General features: G+C 44.5%; 1 protein-coding gene across 1 annotated transcript; it reads right to left on the bottom strand.

Annotated features, from left to right (window-relative positions):
* Positions 1 to 425: 425 nt before the first annotated feature.
* On the bottom strand, positions 426 to 21,718 carry LOC8052543 (proton-associated sugar transporter A). Its single transcript, XM_029967471.4, has 3 exons — positions 20,389 to 21,718; positions 6,782 to 6,957; positions 426 to 2,795 (listed from the first exon to the last, which is right to left on the bottom strand). Exons 1-3 carry the CDS (start codon positions 21,569 to 21,571, stop codon positions 2,580 to 2,582), a joined length of 1,575 nt encoding a protein of 524 aa, XP_029823331.2. The 5' UTR covers positions 21,572 to 21,718; the 3' UTR covers positions 426 to 2,579.
* Between the last annotated feature and the right edge of the window lie 2,053 nt (positions 21,719 to 23,771).

Here is a 23,771-nt window from a genome sequence, read left to right as displayed (position 1 = left end):
TGCATGCTGTAACTTGTAGATGATTTTTTTTATTAAGATGACGGCAGGATGCTCACATGTATTAACTCTTTATTCTAAATCCCTCAGAATTGAAAGTTGAATTGCACATTATGTTACGTGGTAACCCTGTGCTCTTTATAGGACCAACGATTAGCTTTTTAAAGAGCTTATATATTGTTGAAAAAACGTAGCTACCACTTCATTAGCCACAATGGAGTGAAATTCAAACAAAATACGATCTTAGGCGAAGTTGGGTGAAAGAACTTTAGAGGAATCTCCGAAAAACCTCAGGGTGGCAGCGAACGTTCTGTAGGAGATTTTTCAGCCGAATCTTTAACGAACGCGTGAACTGCCACTCGCTTTCACGAGATCCCTTTTCAAACAACAGGCTGTGTAAGTCGTGAAGAAATACGAGGCCTGAATTTGGGAAAAAGCTTATTTTATTTATTTACTTTATTTCATTTATTTACAGAAATCCCCGCAGCGCTGAAGTATTAGAGCAGGAGAGCGAGTTTTACAATAAAAATACACAAATTTTACAATTACATACGTCAAGAACATGCACGGGTTTATACACTTCAGCACCTGCAAGCACAGAATATTTTCATCAAACAAAAATCATCCCCACTTCGGTAATTGTGCGTCGTCACACGTCAGTACGTCTCGGCACAGAAAATTAAAAAAAAGTCATTTGGTTTATTAAGTTAAAATGTGAATCACTATCAGCTGATATCCTATCTGCAGGCAGGTCGTTCTATTCTGATATATATATATATATATATTTATATTTTTTTTGGGGAGGGGGGGTAGGACTTTATATATGGTGCAACGTTTTATTTCACATATTTTTTCCCCCGGTGATCCGTCCTACTTGAAATGTAAAGGGGGGGGGGGGGGGTTTCAGATATACCGATTTATTAATCCCTTTTATATTGTTATTTATCGCATACAGTCTGCAGTCTGCTTTTCCCACAACTGTATGAGAGTGATCCTGCTCAGATACAAACTTTCATCTGGGGGACACTTTCATCCCTCGAGTAATTGTTAAGAATGAATCTTACTGCACGATATACCGCTTCTAGAATTTGGGGAGGTGTAAGCCCGAAGCCTTCTGCTGCATGAGCATCACCACTTTGGCAATGTCGTTTCTTCTCTATGGCCAACTGAAGACGCAATGATTAGAGCCCCGTCTTTCAATTGGGCTTAGGCAACCTTTAGCACATGCAACATGGCTTGACTGAGGGAGTTACCATCTAGGCCTGACCACCGTCGCTGCCCGCGTAAAGGTTGTCGGCTCTGAGGTTTTCTGAACCGGCTTCATTGGATAGTTGCACATCACCTATCCTAAGCGAGTCTGTGAAGTAGTACCTTCAAAACCATTTTGCGACTTTCGGTATTAGAAAACTTGCACATCCCTGTATACCTCCCGATAGTGGGCTCTCGGTATGCTGTTTGACAGAACTTAAGACAACCGGTCCGCGCAGCCTCAATGGTGGTAAGCGGCTTGAAACCCCATTGCCATTGCGATCCGTCAAAGGACTAACGTTGCAGTCGCATTTGGTCGGTCTTACGCAAGTGTGTCTGTGAACAGTCTTTAGACTACGAGCCTTTCCGAATACGCGTCCCGATTTCTTGGAATACTCTGGATATGTCAGTTGAGAGAGATGTATGTCAAGTTGCGCCTACAGTGTGATGCCATATACGCAATTGAGGGCAGGAGTATGCACGATAAAAATGGAACATCATAAAATGTAGCAGAGGGCGCGAATGTCACTTGTAAGTATAATTGCGACTGATTTCAGAGATCAACACATCATATCAGTAGTATCGGAAATATACAATATCTTATTTAATTGGGCATTCACTCCATCTGTTTTTTTGCTGTTACCGAAATGCATCTGGCCCATGCCCTTCATTTGTCTAACGAACTATGACTAGAACTTGGAGGATGATCTGTTGACCAGTAGGAAAGGCAGTTTGGTGGGAAAGGGGTTATATACATCACATATCTTCGACTGGAAGATAAACTTAAAAGTTGCACATGTCGTGTATCGAGTAGCTGCAAAATCCTAAATTCCGAAATGTGTCATAAAACACCTGTTTGTTGGCATCTTGATCGCACTTGAGAGGCATCGCTTAAAGTAAAACTTCAACTTTGACCTGAACAGGAGCTCCGAGCGGTTTCGCTTGGCGGAAAGTGAAATCGAGCGTTTATGACTTGTGCTAATGAAAGACTGGTTATTGCCACCCATAAATATATGCGAAGCCACAAAGACTTTCAATGCGCCGAGGGACATACAGTGCTGGAGCCAACATGGCAGCACACTGTACAGCTGGGATTATCTGATCACTAAGACCACAAAATATTGAAGCTAGTTAGGGGCCGGAGGAAATATTCTCTGAGCTTGCTGATGGCCGCAACGTCACAGAGTGGGCTGTTGGCTGACTGTTAACGTATAGTGGGACTAGTAGCTCACAACCATGAGTTGCATTTTGGTTCGAATAACGTTTTGAACTTTGTCAGCCTCCCTGTCGCTGGTGAAGTTCGACTTCATGGTCGCATCACAGAAGCATTTCCTTCAGAGGTTGTGGTAGGTGACCCAGGTGGCTGAGATAGCCCCACAGGCGCTGAGTACAGCAGCACCGTACATGATGGCTGTGGCCGAGCCTCCCGCCAGGCCCACCAGCGGCCCGGCGCCTAGAGAGAGGAGCAGCTGTGCCGGGAACATCATGCTGCTCACGATGGCCACGTCCGTGCCCAGGCCACGTTGGGACCAGTCCGCTGACCGCTCCATCTGCAACGAACAAGACACTTTGTGGGTGCATGGAGTACATAGTCCACTGACTGGCAGTATGGCAGACAAACGTGTACTGTTTCTGAAGACACCAGCATACAGTTTTGAGCTACCTTGCTCAAGAATTCTAATGGTGCATTTGGGGCGGCTCCAAAAGTGCGCCCCATACTCGCACCTTTAGAGCAGTAAATGCTAGCATGCGCTTGCACGCGCAAGAACAAAGGAATGCCTTAAAATCACCCAAAAGTTCAAATCCACCAGAGCAATTTCTCGTAAGCTTAGGTAGCTCTGGGCCTTACGCGCACGCTTTTATAACTTTAGGTGTAACTATGTGCTAAATTAAAAAGAAGAAGAAAAAAAAAGTTTCGAGGACAACTAAGCACTTTTTTATGAGTTGTGAATTGGGAAGCACCAATGTCGTTCTTCTGCTCCCTTGGTTCGTCTGCGGTGTACTGGCGTGGACGGCCACGTTTCGCTACTGCCGAGGTTGCGGCCGCCGATGATATAGATGCCTCAGGCGCCGCCATGTTCCTCAGCGCCGACAGTAGCAGGAGCGGCCGCAGCCCCTCACCCCCCTCCAGCCACGCCTGCCACGAGAGCGGCGGCCGAGCGCGCTCTCTCGTGAAGCGGCCGCCAATGGCTATCCAGGAGCCGCTTTGCTCAGCCAATGGGAGAATGGGCATTTCTTTCGCGTTTTTTTGCGGTTACAAACGCCGCCGGCTCCGCTCCATGGGATAGTTAAGGATCTCACATTAACACGTGTGTGGTCGCTTTTCTGCAGAGTAGGCACGCTGCCAGTCACTTTAAAAATTAAGCAACGGAAGGATTCCAGTGAAAACAATGCTCGGAATACTTGTTCATTGTCCCTGCAAACATATCACTTTTTTTTAACTCTTATTCTGAACTACACTGTATTCTGAACATCGTCATTCGCTGGGATCATTTCGTTGTTCACAGTGGTTGAAGCCCTGCCCATTCTGTGGGAAAGGAAATACGCAGGCTTTCCAAGAGCGTGCTTTTCACTTTTGTTACTTCCTGCATGTTCTGCAGAAAAGCTAATGCGCCGGCCTTTTAGAACTGTTTTTTTTTTTATATTAAGGCATTAAAATCCTGACACTGACCCTTCACTATTGCGGAAATCCCGGAAATTTTGAAAAACATTGAGTGACCTTTATCTTCAACGTCCAGTAATGCTTGAAATGCAGCATTTAGGAACGATCGTTTCAAATGTTTGGAAGACACTGAACAGTCATTTCGGGAGTGAAGAACCTATATTTTTATGCATTTTTAAAAAACTAAATAGGTGTATCATGTGAAAAGGGAGGGGGAAGGGAGGCACTGACGGAGGGTGAGGGGCAGATGGAGGGAGAGGGAAGAAAAGGGGAAGGGGCACTGTAGGAGGGCGAGGGGAATAATTGGGAAAGGGGAGGAGAAAAGAATGGGGAGAGGATATTGGTGTGTCATGTGACGTAAATATCCCCGCTAAATTTAGCAGGGGAACTGAATAGGTATGTCGCCTGACGAGAGAAAGGGCAGAGAAGGGGGGCACCATAGAATAGTGGGCGAGTGATGGGGAGAGGGAGCTCAGGGAATCGGAGCGAGGGGAAGGAAGGCAGATGGTGAGGGCATCCCAGGAGGGAGGGGTGGGTGGAGAAAGGGAGGGGGAGCCAGGAGAAAGATGGGAAAAGGGAAATAGTGTGTTTTAGGTTTCCCTGCTAAATTTAGCGGAGAAGTGAAATTGTTGGATAGGTCACGTGACGTCGATTTCCCCTTCTAAGTTTAGCGGGCAAACTGGATTCGTGTTTAGGTCACCTGACGTAAATTGTTCTGCTATATCTATTGGGGAAACTGTTTCGGTATAGAGGTCACGTGACGTCAATTTCCCCGCGCTAGATTTATCGGAAAAAGCTCGGACGGATTAATTTGATTTAAATAACTAGCTACAATATAATGACTTTTATCACTACATGTAATTTTAAGCTTGGCAGAATAATTGATCAATCCGTCCAATCATTGATCACAATGCGGAAGAAAGAATTACTGTAAATGTAAAGTTCAGTTTATTTAACAACTTTTTTATCGCTCTAATTATATAACAAAAACAGCAATTTCTTTTTAGTTCAAAACTTCTTTTTTTTTTTTCTTTTTCTAGTTCTACCTTTATTGCGAAAGAACGCCACTTTTCTAGCTTTCATTTCTTTTGAGATCTGATTTTGTTGCAATAGGACATTACGTAGCTGACGAACGATCTGGAAGGTAGAAATCGAGATCAACGCTCCGATTTGCTCAAAAGAGCACTTCTTTCTCCTCGTGTTTAGCCTGTGTCCTCTGTTTTGTTTTCTATGTCCCTGTTTCGTTATCGTCATCTTTCTTGCTTGATGATTTTTTGATCGAAAAGCATCGAATGATAAACAAACGGTAAATAAATTGATATTTTTTAACTAGTTTAGCGGGAAATGTTTTATGAAATTATCCTAGTAAAACTGGTCTGATTTAAATCACTATTGAAATCCCAAAATACATAATCTGAATTTTTTTTCTCCACCGGAGATCCGGCTTTGAAAAAGCTTCAAAAAAGAACCCTAATTTAGGGAGTTATATCTTCTTTCCCAATAAAATAATGCAACATGTTTTTAATATAAATGAATGCCGAAATACCGTATAACAGCTAGGGTGCCAAAACTTAAGAAAAATCGAAGGTGGTGTGTTTTTTTTATTCGCATCGGAATTTTTGTTGTTTTATTTTTTCCCATGTTTGCCTAAATGTATCACGACTATCGTATCACGCAGATACCTAATATATATTTTAAATAATAGCCATATATAAGTGGAATACTGTCTGAAAAGTATATGATAATGATTAAATTATTTCTTGAGATACGGGCCTCCAAACTTTGCCATTTGTTGTTCGAGCAAGCAGGTTTGGCAATTTTTGGAAAAATAAATATAATTTAAATAAATATTAATATGTATTACAAGCAAGCTGTATCCATAGTTTGTTTCTAAAAAGTATTAGAATTTTCCTAATTTTATCGTGCCCCTCCATCAGTGAGCGTTTATGCAACTGTCCACCTCTTCATGACCTACAAATTTTCCTGTCACCAATTATTGTTTTTTCTGGTCAAAACTAAGTTTGGATTTGCTTGTACCAGACACTCGACAATCTCATATAAAAACATCAATTGATTTAAAAATCTCTACCAGCCACCCTTTGGTCGATCTTATCTGAAATCACGCAATAATCCTAAAAAAAAAAGAGAAAAAACTGCCATGATTTTTTTGTCTGTTGAGCTTAGTGATTTGTGCGACGGGTCAAGGATGGTGTGCTTGTTCTCGATCTATTGAAAACTGCCAGTACGTTAGGCTTTTAAATTTTATAACATCAGGCGTGGTCTCAAAGTAGTCATATATGCAAATGAAAGCTAAAGATGGTAGAGCGGTGAGCTTACAAAAACTAAAAAGCACAAGCACTAGAAAATCTCTGGGTTGTTACTGGGTCAGTCGTCGTTTTAAGCGTCAAACAACACTGCTGTTTGTCTATACTTTGTCGTGATCGAGATAAAATTGATTGAACTACGTAGCTAGGTTTATTCTAGCCTAGGCTGCATAGCAATACAGGTGTAAGTCGTGCCGTGTCTGGTCGCGATCTGGTGGAGAGAGGGTCCGCACTCGGATCAGCAGGCAGAGTCCAGGGTCACCCGGCGGCGATGGCGATGATGATGATGTGCTCCCGACATACTTTTGTCCCAAAATAGCGAAACATTGCCCCGAAAGGACGAACGCCAACGGAGGGGGAGGGGCCTTTCCTTTGGCTCTTGTCCTTTTGGGGTGGGAAATCTAAGAAAATGGATGAACCCGAAAGTCAGTGACCTCGCCCATTACCCCCCCCCCCCCCCCCGGCTCGGAACTTTCAAGGGGTGGGGGGGGGGGGGGGGGGCGCGGCCCCTTTGGTCCCCCCCCTGTGTACGCCACCGATGTGTACCCACCATGTGCGAGCTGTGGTAGTGTGCCACCAGGATGAAGGGCATGGTGAACTGGGTGGCGTACATGAGGCCCGCGGTGGGCGACAGCAGCAGCACGGCCACCCTGGTGCGACTCAGGGCGATGAGCGCCACTCCTGCCGTGTACGCCAGCTGGCCCCACACGTACACTCGCTTGGCGCCTGCACCGATCACACCATTGACCGTAATAGAGAAGCGGGCTGACGATTCCTTTTTATGCTCATCAAATGGAAAACAGTTTTTAGACACTTGTTTTTTTCAAATATAAGCCAAACACAATGGTAAAAACTTCAAGTGAATATGCACTATTCTAATATGTTTACAAATCCACAGCCCAGCGTGCGATCTCCACAGCTAAGCACACGCGTGTGCGTCGCTCCGGAAAACGAGCAAAGCACGCGCCATTCGCACGAACCCTGGAAATGGCACTGGCCAGAAGCACATTTCTGGAATTGTCTATAAACCCCTTTTGAAAGTGTGTTCCATGTCGGAAGCTGTGGAGTGCCTCTACAATACGGATACAGGGGCACCGCCGAAGTTGGAACGGTATAAATACTACAAATTCTGCTTCATGGCCAGCTTATATAGGGTTGGCTTTGCACTTCTTGCGGTCTCGTTTGTTCCGTCATTCAGACCTTCTAACAATCGACGCGTGACTTTCGAAAAGGGTCTACTATATATGCTAATGCCAGTTCGTTCTACTTATCGATGCCGGAAAAGTATAACATGCCATCCCGTTCGCAACAAGCGTGGTGACCGATGGTGACCAGCATTACCCTTGTCGCAATGGCTCGCTAGCAGTACGCCCCAAAAGCGTCAGAAACATCAGAAGAGTCGGGTATAAAAATACTTTGCGGATGTCTCGACTATGTACCGAAGCAGGCGATAACGAGGCTCTATAGTATGTTTTGGTTAAACCGCGATATAGCTCACATATAGTGACTTTAATCGGGGTACGCGCCGCTTTCTGTAGTTTGGAAAAGCGAATGCAGATGTCCGCTATTCGCGACTCCAAGAAAACAGACGGCACCTTGCGGGAAAACACTGAACTGGTCAGAACAGATCCCTTCGCACTTTTATCTTTTGTTGCTTCCTTGTTTACATATTGTCGGCGGCTGGCGCGGTGGCCGCCGAAGAAAAGTAAGGAAAGTTAGGTAGGTTGTGTCCAGAGCAGACTTGTGCCCGTTACTTGGAAAATGTAATGGATTACAATTACAAATTACTGAGCCCTAAATGTAATGGATTACAGTTACAAATTACTGTCGCTAAAAAGTAACGGATTATTTTACTCGTTACGTTACAAGTTACTTTCACGTTACTTTTCCCTACGCTTATCCAGAAAACAATAGGAACATGTTTTCAAAAATGTTCTGCAACTCATACTTTCCATTTCTCATACGCCCCCGTTATGGTAATCCTTGTGAAAATAAAATATTGTATTGAAGAGAAATAATGTAGGAGCACCTGTGAGCTGACAAGGCAGCGAAAGCTACAACCGTACCCGCCAGCTTACTGCGACCGGAAATGATCCCTGGAATTCCGCAGACAAAGCGAGCGGCGCACGCATGCTCAGTAGCAGCATCTACCTCTGCTAAGAGATTCGCGGAGGTAAGGAACCGATCTGCGAAAGCTCCCTTTTGAAATGGGCCTTTCAAGCCTGAGCGCAACGTCTCAAACCTGCGATCTCGTGACTCTAGCTTTGACGCACTGTGAGCTTACGCAAGAACATAGAGTATATAGTTGCACGCAGCACTGAAAAATGCATGGGCCGAGCGCTCGTTTTCCAGCTTTGTTCGAACGGATGGTCGCACACTCATATTGCACCAGTTTCTCTATTAAGTTTTTTTTAAAGTAACGAGTAATTAAAGTAATCCGTTACCAATATTTTCTAAGGAAATTACATTACAAATTACTGCGGCAAAAAAAGTAACGTTGCAATTACAAAATTACTTGAAAAAGTAACGGATTACAAATAATCCGTCACTTGTTACGGATTACTTCCCATGTCTGGTCAAGAGCAACAAACACGGCAGCAATGACAGGGCCGAAGGCAAAACTATGACTTATAATGGCCCAAGGAATTAAGGGCACCTTGCATTGCTTCTCATGTTGTGTAGGGCGATCAGTTGTCATTGTAGCTCTGTCGTCCGTCGTATCAGCGTGTTGCATAGGTCGCTCGGAACGCAACCGCGTGAACCAAATAGTGCGCCTTTATCAACATTCATCCGAGGATATTAGTAGGTTGTCCTATGGTCGCTTGCCCGAAAAAGGCCGAGCCTCTGGAAGCCCACTCTACGCCAACGCACTGCAGCAGGTTTGGAACAGCTGACACATGGCATGGCACGGCCTGTAGTCGACCGCGATGTTTGTCTAAGAGTGTCGACTCCTATAGGTCGCTGCTGTCGCGAATTCACACCGGAATAGTGTTCTGATTGGTCTTCTCTTTAATATTGAACAGTCCTATACTGGCAGAGAATAGGACTCTTTTGTGCTGATTCTGACACAGAACAAACAGAAAACAATAACCGAACTGCGAAAAATGCAACTCCATAGAAACCATCAACCATGCCCTTCTCGAGTGTGCTTCATTGGGTACTGAAAAGTGCCTTCTAAAAGACACACTGACGATATTTGGCGACTGACCATTTAGCCTGGAAAAAGTCCTTGGGTTATGGTCATTAAGAACCAATGCTGCGCAGACTTTAAGGGCTCTCCTTGTTTTTAGAGCGCAGCTCTTAGGGGCCCTTTTCCGGCTTGAGCGGCGTCGGCGTCGCCGTCGCCGTCGCCGTCGGCGTAACCGCGCGGTGCATTATGAGTAAATTTCCCCGCTAAATCTAGCGGAAAAATTTCTCCGCTAAATTTAGCGGAAAAATTTCTCCGCAAAATCTAGCGGGATAAATGCCCCGTTAAATCTAGCGGATAAATTAATCCGCTAAATCTAGCGGAAAAATTTCCCCGCTAAATCTAGCGGAAAAAATTCCGGGCTAAATCTAGCGGAAAAATTTCCTCGCTAGATTTAGCGGAAAAAATTCTCCGCTGTCTAGCGGAAAAATTTTCCCGTTAAACCTAGCGGAAAAATTTCCCCGCTAAATCTAGCGGAAAAAATTCCCCGCTAGATTTAGCGGAAAAAATTTCCCGCTAATTCCCCGCTAAATTTAACGGAAAAAATTCTCCGCTATATCTAGTGGAAAAATCTAGCGGGAAAAATCCCCCCTCTAAATCTAGCGGAAAAATTTCCCCGCTAAATCTAGCGGAAAAATTTCTCCGCTAAATTTAGCGGAAAAATTTCTCCGCTAGCAGGAAAAATGCCCGGCTAAATCTAGCAGAAAAATTAACCCGCGAAATCTAGCGGAAAAATTTCCCCGCTAAATCTAGCGGAAAAAATTCCCCGCTAAATATAGCGGAAAAATTTCCCCGCTAGATTTAGCGGAAAAAATTCCCCGCTGTCTAGCGGAAAAATTTTCCCGTTAAACCTAACGGAAAAATTTCCCCGCTAAATCTAGCGAAAAAAATTTTTCCGCTAGACAGCGGGGAATTTTTTCCGCTAAATCTAGCGGAAAAATTTCCCCGCTAAATCTAGCGGGAAAAATTCCCCGCTAAATGTAGCGGAAAAATTTCCGCGCTAAATCTAGCGGAAAAATTTCTCCGCTAAATCTAGCGGAAAAATTTCTCCGCTAAATTTAGCGGAAAAATTTCTCCGCAAAATCTAGCGGGATAAATGCCCCGTTAAATCTAGCGGATAAATTAATCCGCTAAATCTAGCGGAAAAATTTCCCCGCTAAATCTAGCGGAAAAAATTCCGGGCTAAATCTAGCGGAAAAATTTCCCCGCTAGATTTAGCGGAAAAAATTCCCCGCTAAATCTAGCGGAAGAATTTCGCTAAATTTAGTGGAAAAATTTCTCCGCTAAATCTAGTGGGAAAAATGCCCCGCTAAATCTAGCGGAAAAATTAACCCGCTAAATCTAGCGGAAAAATTTCCCCGCGGGGTCACGTGACCCCCCAAGGTCACATGACCCCCCCCCCCCCCCCCGCATCGAGAACAGGTAACCCTCAGTACCCTTCCCTTTTCCTCCTCAAGAGCTGCGCTCCAATTCGGTGTTACAGGGAGTTGTAAACGGCTTTCATTTTTTTTTCTTTCCTCACAAGTGTTAAAATCTCCAGAAATGTGTGCCATCGTATGCTTGCGCCATCTCTTAGCGGGTTACGGCAGCGCTCCCATAGAAGCCCATGTATTTAATATGCAAAGTGGCTATAACTTCGAAACGTTACGTTTCAAACAATTCGCCATGCTACTACTCCATTATATTATGTACCGTTATTCTTGTGCCAAAATGTCAACTTGAAAATAAACGTTCGGCAGCCCTCTGCCGAGCGTTTATGTCAAATGTCAAGATGATGGGGTGTAAACGGCAGGTTCCTCAGTCGAACAAACTTTTTTGATGTATATTACCGCTACGAAAAATATGCAATTTAATCGAAGTCTACAGTTAATTTTTTTAGTAAACAACTCGTTTGATTGTATAAATTAAATAGGATCCCACCCCAATATTTTGGGCGATTCTGTAGTGTCTAAGGTATAGTTATTATAATGCACGCTAGAGGTTCAACTGGCGCTATACTCCGCGACAACTTTTCTTGGTAATGCAGTGGAAAATACAGGCCCGCGTCCCCTCTCCCATTTTGAGTGTGCGCGGGCTCTCCTCCTCTCCCCGGAAATGGGGGAGGAGGAGAACCTGCGTACACTCAAAATGGGGGAGGGGACGCGGGCCTGTACCTTCCACTGCACTGCCAAGAAAAGTTGTCGCGGAGTATAGTGTGCTGTTGCAAATTGAAGCAGACAGCAAACGGTTCGAAATTGACTTCCGGTAATGCAGTTCTACGGAAAAAGCGAGTGCATTTCCTCTGCACTCGATTATAAGAGCAAATATCACGAATAATTCGTACCTACTAGGCACATTGGAACATTTCCCAGACACGCAGATGAAATGATTGCTCAGTTACGGCGTTTTTATTTTAAAATCGGGGCGTGAAAACGGTGCTAAAACCGCTTCGTACATGTATTTATGTGCGCTGTCGGACACTGTTAGCGCGAACACGGCGTCAGCGCTTTCCAGCATGGGGGATATACGTGCCAAACGAACGAAGGACATGTGGAAAACCAAGAGAGACGGCAAGAACTACGCAGTAACACTAGATACGTAACTCCTTGTGCTTGCAGACGACCAAAATAAATTGAAAGTCACGTAATATTGTCCGATTTGCAATAAATAAGTACTGCTTTATTCTTTCTGCTTATGAATATATGCGAAGATGCTTGTTCTGTGTTCAAATCATCACCCGCACGCTCCAAATCTGTGCAAATAGGGGGAAGCCAGAGCACAGGTTTGCGATAAAAATTGTCCAACATAGTAAATAATAAGAAAACACACCTTTCGTAGCCCACGTACATTATTCTTTACGTTTCAAACGTTTTTTGTTTTTTTTAACCACTCGTAAAATAGCACCACGGGGTCATTTTCATATCGTGAGAGGACAGGCATATTAGCAATATATAAACACCAACGGAATGCTGGCGAACTTTGAACACACTCTACATTTTTTTTTTTATCGTTATTTTGCTTAGAGTCGTCGCTCGTTTCTACATACCTGCCATGGAACAGAGGTTTGGGCCTGAAATATAGCGAAGTTTAACATCGTTCAGTGGTAAAGGAAAAATGCTGTAACTAAAGCAATTACATTTTCACAATATTAATAAAGGTACATACTATCCGGTACAACCGAAATAACAAAAGTTAATAATGTTATTTTCCTGCGACGAGAAAAAATTCACGCGCGTTTTCCCATAGGAATACACAGAGAGACTGGAAAAGTAGACTGCATGCTGTCTGCTTCAATTTGCAACCGGAAGTCCCATAGACACTAGCGCCAGCTGAGCCTCTAGCGTTTATTATAATAACTCTATGGATGTGTACATCTGGAGAAAAATATATTTCGGAGGCAACTCAGACGCATTTTTGAGAAACAGCAATGTAAAAATGGTCAAAATATAAAAATATTGCAAAATACAAGATTTGCCGTTCGACTGCAGTAATCCAGAAGGATCGATAATATGCTAAATACATTTTGTTTTTTCTAAAAAAAAAAAAAAAAAATTTTTTTTGGGGGGGGGGGGGGGGGGGTTTGAGACCAATTTGCCAAATAAGGGGGATTCATTTTCGTTTAGACGAGCTATGTTCATTTAGAGTATTATGCTACTAATATCAATAAACTAGCAAACAAAAACAAGTGTATTACGACAATCTAATATTAGTAAAAAAAATTCCAGAATATTCTCTCTAATTATTAACGACTGAGGTGAATAAAAGATTTATGAAAGGATGATTGTTCTTGTGAACTTAAAATTCACATCTCAAAATTAATATTTAGGCACCTACTAGATGTGTACATTAAATTAATTATTCCAATCGCCTTGCACACAAACAACCAAAAAGAAATGGGGAAAATAGTGTATTGGCGTATTCTACTTGATATCACATCTTCGAAGAGAGCTGAAGTCCAAGATTCTACAATAGCACCGGTTTGTAATCGGCGGCCTTAAAGTTTGCATTTCGTCACCAGTTAAGAATTCAGCCGTCCTCAAAATGTTCCTGGATGAAGCGCGGGTGCCCCATTTTGAAATAATGAACGAATGCCTAAACAATGTCGAACCATGTCCACTTCGAGACATGTTAACAGATAGCCAATATTTTAGTGCTGTCAAATGACGGGGCGCAACCGCATCTGTTGCAATGTACAGCCAAATGTACAGCACTAAAATTTTGGCGAAGTACAGAAACAGAGTGTCACGCGAGCTTCACGAGGCATTTGAGATTAGGAGTAGGGGTGAAAAATTCATTAGCGATACATCTCTGGCTCTATCTACGGATGAGTTGGAATATTTGAAACGTGGTCTGGGCGGGGACTAACGTGAAGTGTGGTGTCTGATGGTGCGCTCCCGTTGGTATATAAGTTTGTGTTTTTTTCCTAATAAATTCAGTTGAGGGTGCGCCCTGTGTCGTTGTTATTCTACTCTTTGTCCCTGTTCTTTTGGCGCTTATTTTCCATAATGTACCAACTGGCCCACCTAAGCATTTTACTGTATTATATATATTTTTATTTACAATACTGAAAGACCTTTCTGGTTGTTTCAGGAGTGTACAGCAATAAAACAACAGAATTAAAGAACCGAGGATCAAGAACGATCGCCACATTACATTCATTTGAGTACAATTTCGGTTGAACAAGAGCACCAAAAGTCATCGCCACCAAAGAATGCGAGTACGTCTCCGCATACAAATCAAATAATACATTTTCAAACTTATCGGCATTGCCAATCCCAACAAGAAGGTCGCCATCCAAACGTGAATAAGAAATGAAGTCAGTGAGATTTTGTATCAGGAGTATACTGTCGCGCGATAAAGGAATCATGAAACGCGATTTCGCAGAATATTATAAAAAGCTTTTCAGTTACCGTGCACCCAAAACAGATGGTTGCCGGACGTTTTATTTTCCTTTATTGCTGAGATTGGCCGCCGATTTAAAAGAAAAGTTAGAACAACCCATCGCGTTATCGGAAGACGATTGGCAATTTGAAGCCGGGCGAAGGGCTCCAGGACCAAACGGTCTGGCCGCTGAGTCACAAGGCGTTTAAAAAGCAACTTGCTCCTTTTTTTGCACTGTCTAGTGAAGCCTAAATACCTAAAGTTTTACCCCTGTCATTTTGTGTACTCACGTTTTCTTAAAAGTTAAAACCAAAAGTGAGCACCTCTCATAACTTTGTTGGATCACACTAACTAACGTAGACTATAAGAAACTGATAAAGGCTTCAGCGGACCGTTTGGATAGTGCTGTAAACATTATCGTCGACCCACCCCAGACGTGTGGAATAAATGGGAGGAGCACTCTAACGATGTGCATGTCGTTTGGAGCATTCTGGAGGTTGTGACTTTTTTGTGCGAAGAGTTACCACGGTACAGGTCGGCCTAGAAAAAGCGTACGACCGCGTGTCACACGAAATTCTTTTTTCTGTAATAAAACATGTTAACCTGGGGTCCGTTTCGTGCGACGGTGTACGCATGGCGTAGCAAAACTGCGCCCATAGTCTTGTTGTAAACACATTTCTTAGCGAACGTACTGGCCTTTTTTCTTCGGTGCGACAAAGCTGTCCACCACATTCGCCCTTGCTTTTTTTTTAATTTTTTTCTTGAGTCGTTTTGTTTGAGCATTATACAGAATGGTGGTATTCGAGGGTTTAAGTTAGAAGCAACTGAGGTGCGTATTTCAGATTACACACACCACATCGCACTATAACAAACAACACTCACACCTCACACCATCAGCGTACGCGGATGACGTGGCGATTTTTTTGCGTAGACTCCGGGAGTGCCGAAAAAGCTGTCGAACTTACAGCGATGTTTTGCGAAAATACGAGTAGCTCCGTAAAATGGGATAGGTGTTTTGGTATTTGGAACGGCGATTGGCCTTTAGCGCCAGGTTATTTTAAACGTGTTGTATGGACTGAATTGCCGCCCCGTTATCTTGAAGTTCCCCTGGAACACTACCGCGACACTGACGACTGTTGGCACGATCAGGTTGAAGCTTTGCGCGCAAAAACGATTAAGTTGAGAGTTTATGGGATGTTTATTTTTGGGCACGTGCATCAACCTGCAATGCGTTTCTTGCTGCAAGTGTGTGCTATTTTGTCTAGGTGCTTCATTGCTCACAAATAAAAACATTAATCGTGTGCATTGTGTTTTTGCTGTTTTTATTTGGTGCTCTGTTTTGGAAAGCGCTAGTAGTCGTACAAAACCTTTTTCGTAATGAGATTACGTGATGCTCTTTCCATTGGTGACAACATTGCATTAGGCGGAAAAAGGATATAAATAAAGGAGAAAGGAATTATGTGCCGGAAATACATAAGCTGACAATCTAACCTTACATACGTCGTGTGTGGAATTAACCACTAATAATAGCATACGTTTTATGCCCTACACTCATTCACAACACTCTTATATCTGAAGCTACTTAACCATATCGCATTCCAAGGAAACTAAGAGTTATGGAAATACGTGCGATGACTTCTGCATAGTTGTTTAGAAGTTCCAATTTTCTTTCTTTGATCGCCATGAAGTGGTAAGGGAGACGATAAAGTTATCAATGCGTTGCAACCACAAGCCACTCATTATCTCATCCTTTTTTATCTTTGAAGTTACCGTTCCGATCTTTTTAACTCGGCACACACTCCGCTTTGGCAGGAATTTGCACACGGCGTAAAGTTAAGGATGAATACGCCACGTGGGGACAGATAAGTGAACTTAAAGCGCCTGTCACAAATTTCTGGCCATGACTGATTTCACGGCTCTGAACGCCATATCTCCCAGCGGTACCAAAAGTGAAATCCGTATTCCTACATCATGATACTGCACCCATCGTCACCGACATCTTTCCTTTTTCATTTTTGTCATCTTTCGTCCACTTTTTTAAATCAGTGTACCCTTTTCCAAAGTACGGAGTAGCCTTCTAGGACAACTGGTTCAGGCAAACAGTTTCGTCCTTCTATCATTTCTAAAGCCCCCCCCCCCCCCCCCCCTCTTCCCCCCCTCGGGGTCCGATTAACTAACATTTGACGTAGTCTTACATCTTCAAATCAGGAGCTCGGAAGGAGCTAACTGTACTCGTTGTCACATCGAAAAAAACATTTCATACGCTGCGCCAAGTAGTCCTTACAAGATTTTGTTTGTCGAGGGAAGAAACTATGCTTTCGTCGTTTGAAACGTGTATGCCTTTATAAAATGATATACCCAATTTAAAATGTGCCTATATCTATCTTAATTCACCACATAAAATGGGAAATTAGCAATCCTAAGCGAGAAGCCGGACATCTTTTACTACTGTTCATGAGGTGAATACCATATAGATCTGTTCCATTGATAAGTGTTCCTGCAACATGGTTCTTCAGCAACATTGTCTCTAATTTGGTTGGTACCTTGTTTCCTAAACAGCCTGGATTCCGTACGCACCATTCCTGTGTTAGCGAACTATAAAACTAACGAACGATAATGTGAATTCTTTTAAAATAACGGATGTGATAATCGTAAACTTTTCAAAGGACCGGGTTCCCCTAACGGATTAATATGAATACTTCCCTATTTAAAGAGTATCGCATTTTCCGGACTATAGTTTGCAGGAGAAAATATCGTTTGAAAAATAAAAGTTGTTCCTTAGATAATACGCACCTGGTGCTATAGTTGACACGAAAATCTTCTCATGCGCAGCACACCTTGACAAACGTCTGCTTTCTTAGCTCACAAAGCTTGTATCATACATAAATCATCATTAACATACCTTTTTATTCACAAAGTTCGTCACGTCTTGTCATAGTGAATGGTCTTGAAAAACAAAATTCCTGTATAGCCCGCACCTGTAGAGGGTCTGCACAACTTTCAAACATAGATATATATATATATATATAGTCTGGAAAATACGATAGTCTTGTCTCCTGGTTTCACGCTTTCCTTTTAAACTCCGTCTATGACCAATTGGTAATACTATTTCCCCTCTCCTGGATGTCTTCTCAATGATCCCTCGGAGGTCTGTTCTTAATCTGCTTCTTTTCCCCTGTGTGTACAAATGTAGCTGCTTCTTTGTAACCTTCGCCGGTACGACTATTTGTTTACGCACCTTGGGCTGTAACTTTTGGTTCACTGCGACTAACCGGGATAATTGGAAAATAATATAATTCTGAAGATAAAAGAACAGTCTTCTTTTCCCTGTCTTATCTCGCGATCGCGGAGGTGTAGTCATATTTAAATATTTAGGAGGGTTTCTCCTTGAGGACAGCTGTATAGAACGGAAAAGTCATGTCCATTCAATAGGATCCAAAACTAACCAGACAATAGGTTTTTAAGAATAGACTTTTATCTCGCATACCGTATGTTTATGTTGTATTCATCCCCTGTACTACAAGTCAAAGAAAAGCTGGAACGCGCCTTCGTCGTATGGAGCCCCCATCAGATCGGTATCAGACTAATCAACTTGAGTCTGTTCAAAATTGACCCACTCGTTTTATCGCCCGCAATTATTCCCCGGTTTCATTTTTAAAACAGTTTATATCTTTAGAAACGCTTGATACTGGGAGAAAAATTTCGTTTAGAAACTTTATCAGGCAAAATTGGCAGTCGCCATTTCTTGGCGACCGCCAATTAACAAAAAAAAAATATATATATATATAATGAAATTTTAAGCTAGGTGGCGCAAGCTGCCACCCGTTACAAAGGGTATAGTCATTACCATCCATCCAACCATTCATCCATGCATCGATCCACTGGGCACGAAGCGTGTGACTGGATCCGAGTCTTCGCTGAACGCTCACGCAACGCTCGTTTCTTCTACAGGTTCCTTGTTTTGAATGATATATACGCGTTTATATTTATGCTTGGTTCGAGCTATTCCGCAGTTTGTTATGTCAATGTTCATATGAAATTCTCCCCTCATGTGATGCCTTAACCAAAGGGCCAGGTAATGATATGAAATAAAATGCAATGAGATTTTAATGGCCCAAAAAACGACCAGTGGTTTATGATAATATGTCGTTTTGCCACTCTCCCCTATACACCGACACGCGGGTTTGACGTCACGGAGCTGCGGCGGCGCTGCGATCGCGCCGGAGCCGGGGGGTGTGGGCGAAAGCGCGCACGTTTCGCATGGGCGTCATAGCATTTCACCATGTAGCGAAGCTGTGTTGTCGTTAATTGCACCGAAATGTACAAGAAAAGCAGCGGAGTGAGTTTCCACAAGTTCCCGGCAGACTCTGAAAGGCATAGAAGGTGGATAATATCCGTGGATCGAAAAGAATGGTCGCCTCGCGCGAACGACCGTTTGTGCGGCAAACACTTTCTTGGAGGCAAGTGCGGCTTCCATTTCAATCTCCATCGCGAGGCTTGCTTATGTGCAGGGAAACCGTCGTCTGATCAAGACCACCCGGATTTTGTTCCCACGGTGTTCGCGCACAACGCACCGGCCAAGCGCTTGTCGGGGGCTCGCTACGCACGTGCTACCGAGCAGAAGGGGATCGGCGACAGAACGGCAGAGTTGTAGGCGTTACCGAAAAAAAGTAACGAAATACGTCACTCGTTACTTGCAAATAAAAGGTACGCGTTACTGAGCTACGTTACCTAAATATAAAAGAAACGCGTTACCGCTACCGATGAAAAGTAAGGCACGTTACTTCTGCGTTCCTTTTTTAAATTATGATTTAACACATTTTACGGTTTTGACGATACAGGTCATATATCAAGCAGAAGCTGAACATAAATACTTTATCTCTTTTTACGGTATCACCTAAATACTTACGAGAAAAATCGCAAAGAAAACATGGCTTCACGCCTAAAACACGGAAACAATTGAAGTGCGATTTCTTTAAGACATGGGAAGTAGTAACGACTAACGTAACTACGTTATTTGAAATAGTAGCATAAGTACGTTACCCGTTACTGTGTCAAAAACGTAGCGAGTAGGGAACTACGTTACTGAAAAAAGTAACGCGTTCCTGGTAACGCCGTTACTTGTAACCTGTTACCGCCAAGACTGCAGAACGGACAAACCTTTACTGGTTGTAATGCCTTGTGGTCACGAGGGTATGAAAAATATCATACCTTGACTTGAAGACGCTCTGTGTATTTAATCAATTAATGAATACACACACTTCCGCAGACCCACAGTCTGCTGATCCCGCCGGCAGTGCGGAAACCGACTCGATGTAATCGTAGGCCTTGAGAGACTTGTAGGCCTGCACCCTGTCGGCCGTGAACTGACTTGGCGAAAACTAAATAAACGACGACCTGAGCCGTCGACTTCCGTGGCAGCAACTTTACGTCGGAAGTCCAACACCTAGGCCTTGTTTACGGCGTACGGATCCTCGTAGGCAACGCCGTCCACGCACAGTTTGTTTCGATACCGCTACCGTTCAGGCTCGGGCAACGAGCTCAAATAGTCGGGCATAGCATACGACATACGTTATGAGGAAATACGACGCACAAATAAAGATACAAGCGTCCCTGCAACGTCAACAACGAGCGCACGCCATAGAGCGCAATGGCGAAAACACGGAGAGCCGGGATGCTTTTGCCCACATAGCTACCGCGCATGCGCGGCCTTCCGGCCGTGTTGGTAAACAGAGCCGCTCCGCGTGTCGGTCTATATCACGAGTCACAGTTACAGGTACCGCGGAAACGATCCGTCATTGTATCGTAAACCCTAAATTAGAAGCCAAAGGGCATGTTCTGTAAAACCACACCATTCTCGGCGGTCACCACTTTCGCAAGAAGAGCTTCTCCACCACTGCTACTTCTTTTTTAGAATGCCGTGAAGGAAAATAATGATGAATGTGCTTTGTCCCTGGGACGCTTCATCGATTACTTTCTGCTATTATCAGTGGCGCAGTAAATGTTCAATATAATCACTGCTAATTGTTACCACTGAGATAAAAAATATTCATAGTAATGTTACTTATACCTTGTTTCTTTGGATGGAGAAAGGTGCGAGTGTTACTCACCGAACCTGTGCACAAGTCTCTCGATGAAAAGTGAGTAGGCGGCACAGGACACAGAGTCGATGGCGAGGCCAAAGCATCCGAGTCGCACGCCTTCCTGGTACAGTTCGAAAGATGCAGACTCCTTGGGCGCCACAGGGTCGCCCTCGTACACGACGGCACCGACAAACTCGGTGAGGAACAAAGAGTAGCTCACGAGCGACATCCAACAAAACAGGTTGGTTATGCACAAGATCCGCAACGACTTGGGCATGAACACGATAGACTTGAGGTAGGTTTTCAACGTCGGGTTCGGGCTTTCCGACTCTTCCAGCTTGGCGCTCGGTCCCATCTTCGTCAGCTCTACGCGTTCGCCGTCAGAATCTTCGTTCTTAAACCCCGTATAGTGTTCGCCCTTGCTCTCGAAGAGTCCCGCAGCTTCTGCTTGGTTCGCGATGGCCAATGGCATCTCCCGGAAACTGGTCAATGTGCTGAGGACGCAGATGATAAACAGCACACCGACAATGGCGAACACGGTCTTGATGTGGCCTCCCATGCTCGTTCCTATAGCTGTTTCCTCCCAGTTGACACCGCCCATGACGTAGCCCAAGCCGCCGCCGAGACCGGAGAGCACCGTGAACGTGGTCAGGGCCCTCGCGTGATCTGTCGCAATGGTGACGTCGAGGACGTAGCTCCTGGACGGAGACTGGCAAGCATCACAGCACATGTCCAGAAGCACAAACCCGACCACGGTGAAGGCGATGCCCCAGTTTGCCGGCTGGACACTACCTCCTTCGTCGGTCAGGCTCAAGTTGCGGGGTCTGTACGAGTCGCCGAGGGCGATGCCGATTTCTTTCCCGTTTGGAACGAGCAGCAGTCCGGCGAACATTCCGACGGAGAGCAGGATGATGAAGGGACGTCGGCGTCCGATGCGCCACTGGCAGGTGTCGCTGAGGGAACCCAGGAGTGGGGTGACGAAGAACCCTAGCGAGGGGCTCAGGCACATGGTCAGGGCGACCGCGGAGATGGGCAAACCGAGCTCCAGGAGTATGGGGCCGATGAATGCTGTTTCGGCGGCGTAACAAAACTCGATACCGCACACGGCACCGCTAAGGAGGGCCAGTTCCCAGGGGGTCTTCCTTCGAAAGATATGCGAGTACTTCAGGGGAATGTCGGCCAGCGGAATTGTCCCTTTTGCATCGTTCATCGTTCCTGAATGAGAGATAAGGAGGGAAATAAAACAAATAGTTAAAGAGCTGCTTGAAAGCCTCGGAAGAACTATTCTTTCTGCGCAAGTAAATCACGGTAGCCGGAGCCGGAAGCTTCCATCGACTGTGATGTAACAATCTCGATTAAACTTTCGACACCAGTTGCTTATCGCGTTAATAATTATTTTCACGAACGAGGAAGCATAGAAATGCGCGGTGCGTAAGTGGCTAGCACTGGCGCCACATACGTGACCTTCAATGGCGTTTTCTTTTTCCTCGTAGTGAGCGCGTCGACAGAAACTAGCCGGTCTAAAGCGTTTGATAAGGAAAGTGTGAATCGTACCTATAGACGATACTCGAGGGGCGGGGGGGGGGGGGGGGGGGAGGGGGGGAGGGGGGGGAGGGGGGGGAGGGAGGGAGGGAGGGTAGAGAGAGACTTTGATGGTCGAATAAAACAAACGGTGAGCACTTTCACCGCGGTATTGGACATACTCTCGTCTTACCCGTATGAGTGGCCGACACCGCCTGCAAGCTGGACTCCAGCAACACTCCGAAACGACACTTTAAAGTCCCCGCGACCGTTCAGGGAGCCCTCAGCGCTTAAAGGGGCAGCACTCAAAGAGAAAAGACGACTCAAGAATCGCGGCTTCTCCTGCAAGTGGTCACGCGATAAAAGTCGCCATGCTTGCGGGTGCCTACCGTCTATCTTTCTTTCGCGTGCATCGTGCGATTGGAAAGCACCCTTCCGAAAGCGAGTCTAAAATGAATTCGCTCGCACGCTTGCTTTCGCGTTTATCCGCTTCGCAGTGTTCCCGCTGTTAGGGTCTTTCCGGCCCGCTATCGCGTGTGCCCTTCTCCACTCCGACTTGAGGGAGGTGGCAACGTTCGCGAGCAACAAAACTTAGATTTATCTGCTTGGCATCCTTGGGAGACGGGTCTCGTTAACCAAACCTGCTGCTCATAGTGTAGAAAAAATTAAAGTAAAACAAGCTGACACCAGAGGTCAATGGATGAAAAAACACTGCTTCGTGGTGTATAGGAACGAAAGTTACCCAAGATAAAACATGGCGCAAGAAAAAAAAAATCTCAAATAAAATAAATAATTTGCAGCCTGCGCTGCACTTGCATAAATACCCTTTTACATGCAAAAACACCAGGCGCCACATCAACCCCGGTAGAACTTCCGCTATTTACTATCCGTATTGCAAATTTGGCTTGAAACAATCAGCAAAAAAAAAAGGTAAGGGTAAAAAAAAAAAAAAGAGACGAAATAAAAACCAACACTCCACCACCTGGCGTAACAATAAAAAGTTTCAATTCCGCTCTTTTTTTTTTCTTATTTCTTTTTTACATTTTTACACAATTGTACGTGTGGAAACTGAGGGAGAGGAGGACACGTGCTGGCGTCGCTCACCTTGAGGGACGCTGCGTGGATCCACTGGTGATATATAACATAGAGTTATAATTCCACTAGATATATACTTCTATGTTAAACAAATGGTAAAAAAAAAAAAATACAATGGCTTGGTGGCGCAAGTCGCCGCCCGATTCAAAGGGTCTCATCCATCCATCCATCCAGTGATGACGCTTGGGGGGGGGGGGGGGGGGGGGGGATTTGTCTCGTAGGGGCTATTGGCTAAGCTGACAGTCAGGTGGAGGTCACGTGTTCGTTGAACCAGTCAAGCGGAAGTTCGTGACTTGGCTTTGATGCAGGGAGTGGGCATGCGCACGCAGGGCCCATTTGTGCGCAGCACGTTGAACTAAAACCCAGCAACGTAATGGAACCATGTTCGATCGGAGTGAAGACTGGTTGTGCACGCACCATGTTGACTGTTTCAGCATAACCTGGCAAAAGGGCCAAAGTTCCGTTGAAGTTTGAACCAATGTCAGAGAAAAAGTGGCAGCGCGCCATGCCCTGCCGAAGAGTCACACTCCTCTGACGCTCCGTCACGTTCGTCCTTCCGCTGCTCTCATTGGCTGACTGGGGCCATGGAGCTTTCGCCGTCAATCAAGTTGCGCTAATATCTATTTGAAGTATGCGCCATAACAATAAAAACAAAAAAAAAAATTGCGTGGAAATTTGGTGAGTCGTAATTTTCCTATGAATCCTATTTTAATAATGAATCAAACTCTCTCGATGAGCTTTGGGAAAGTAAATTATTCTGCACTAATTAAACTCCTTGCGTCATTTTTTCTCAA

The sequence above is a fragment of the Ixodes scapularis genome, unplaced genomic scaffold, assembly GCF_016920785.2.
Source record: "Ixodes scapularis isolate PalLabHiFi unplaced genomic scaffold, ASM1692078v2 PGA_scaffold0__279_contigs__length_252992795, whole genome shotgun sequence".
Taxonomy (NCBI): domain Eukaryota; kingdom Metazoa; phylum Arthropoda; class Arachnida; order Ixodida; family Ixodidae; genus Ixodes; species Ixodes scapularis.
Note: the sequence above shows the minus strand (reverse complement) of the source record. Positions and strands in the feature narration are given on the sequence as shown.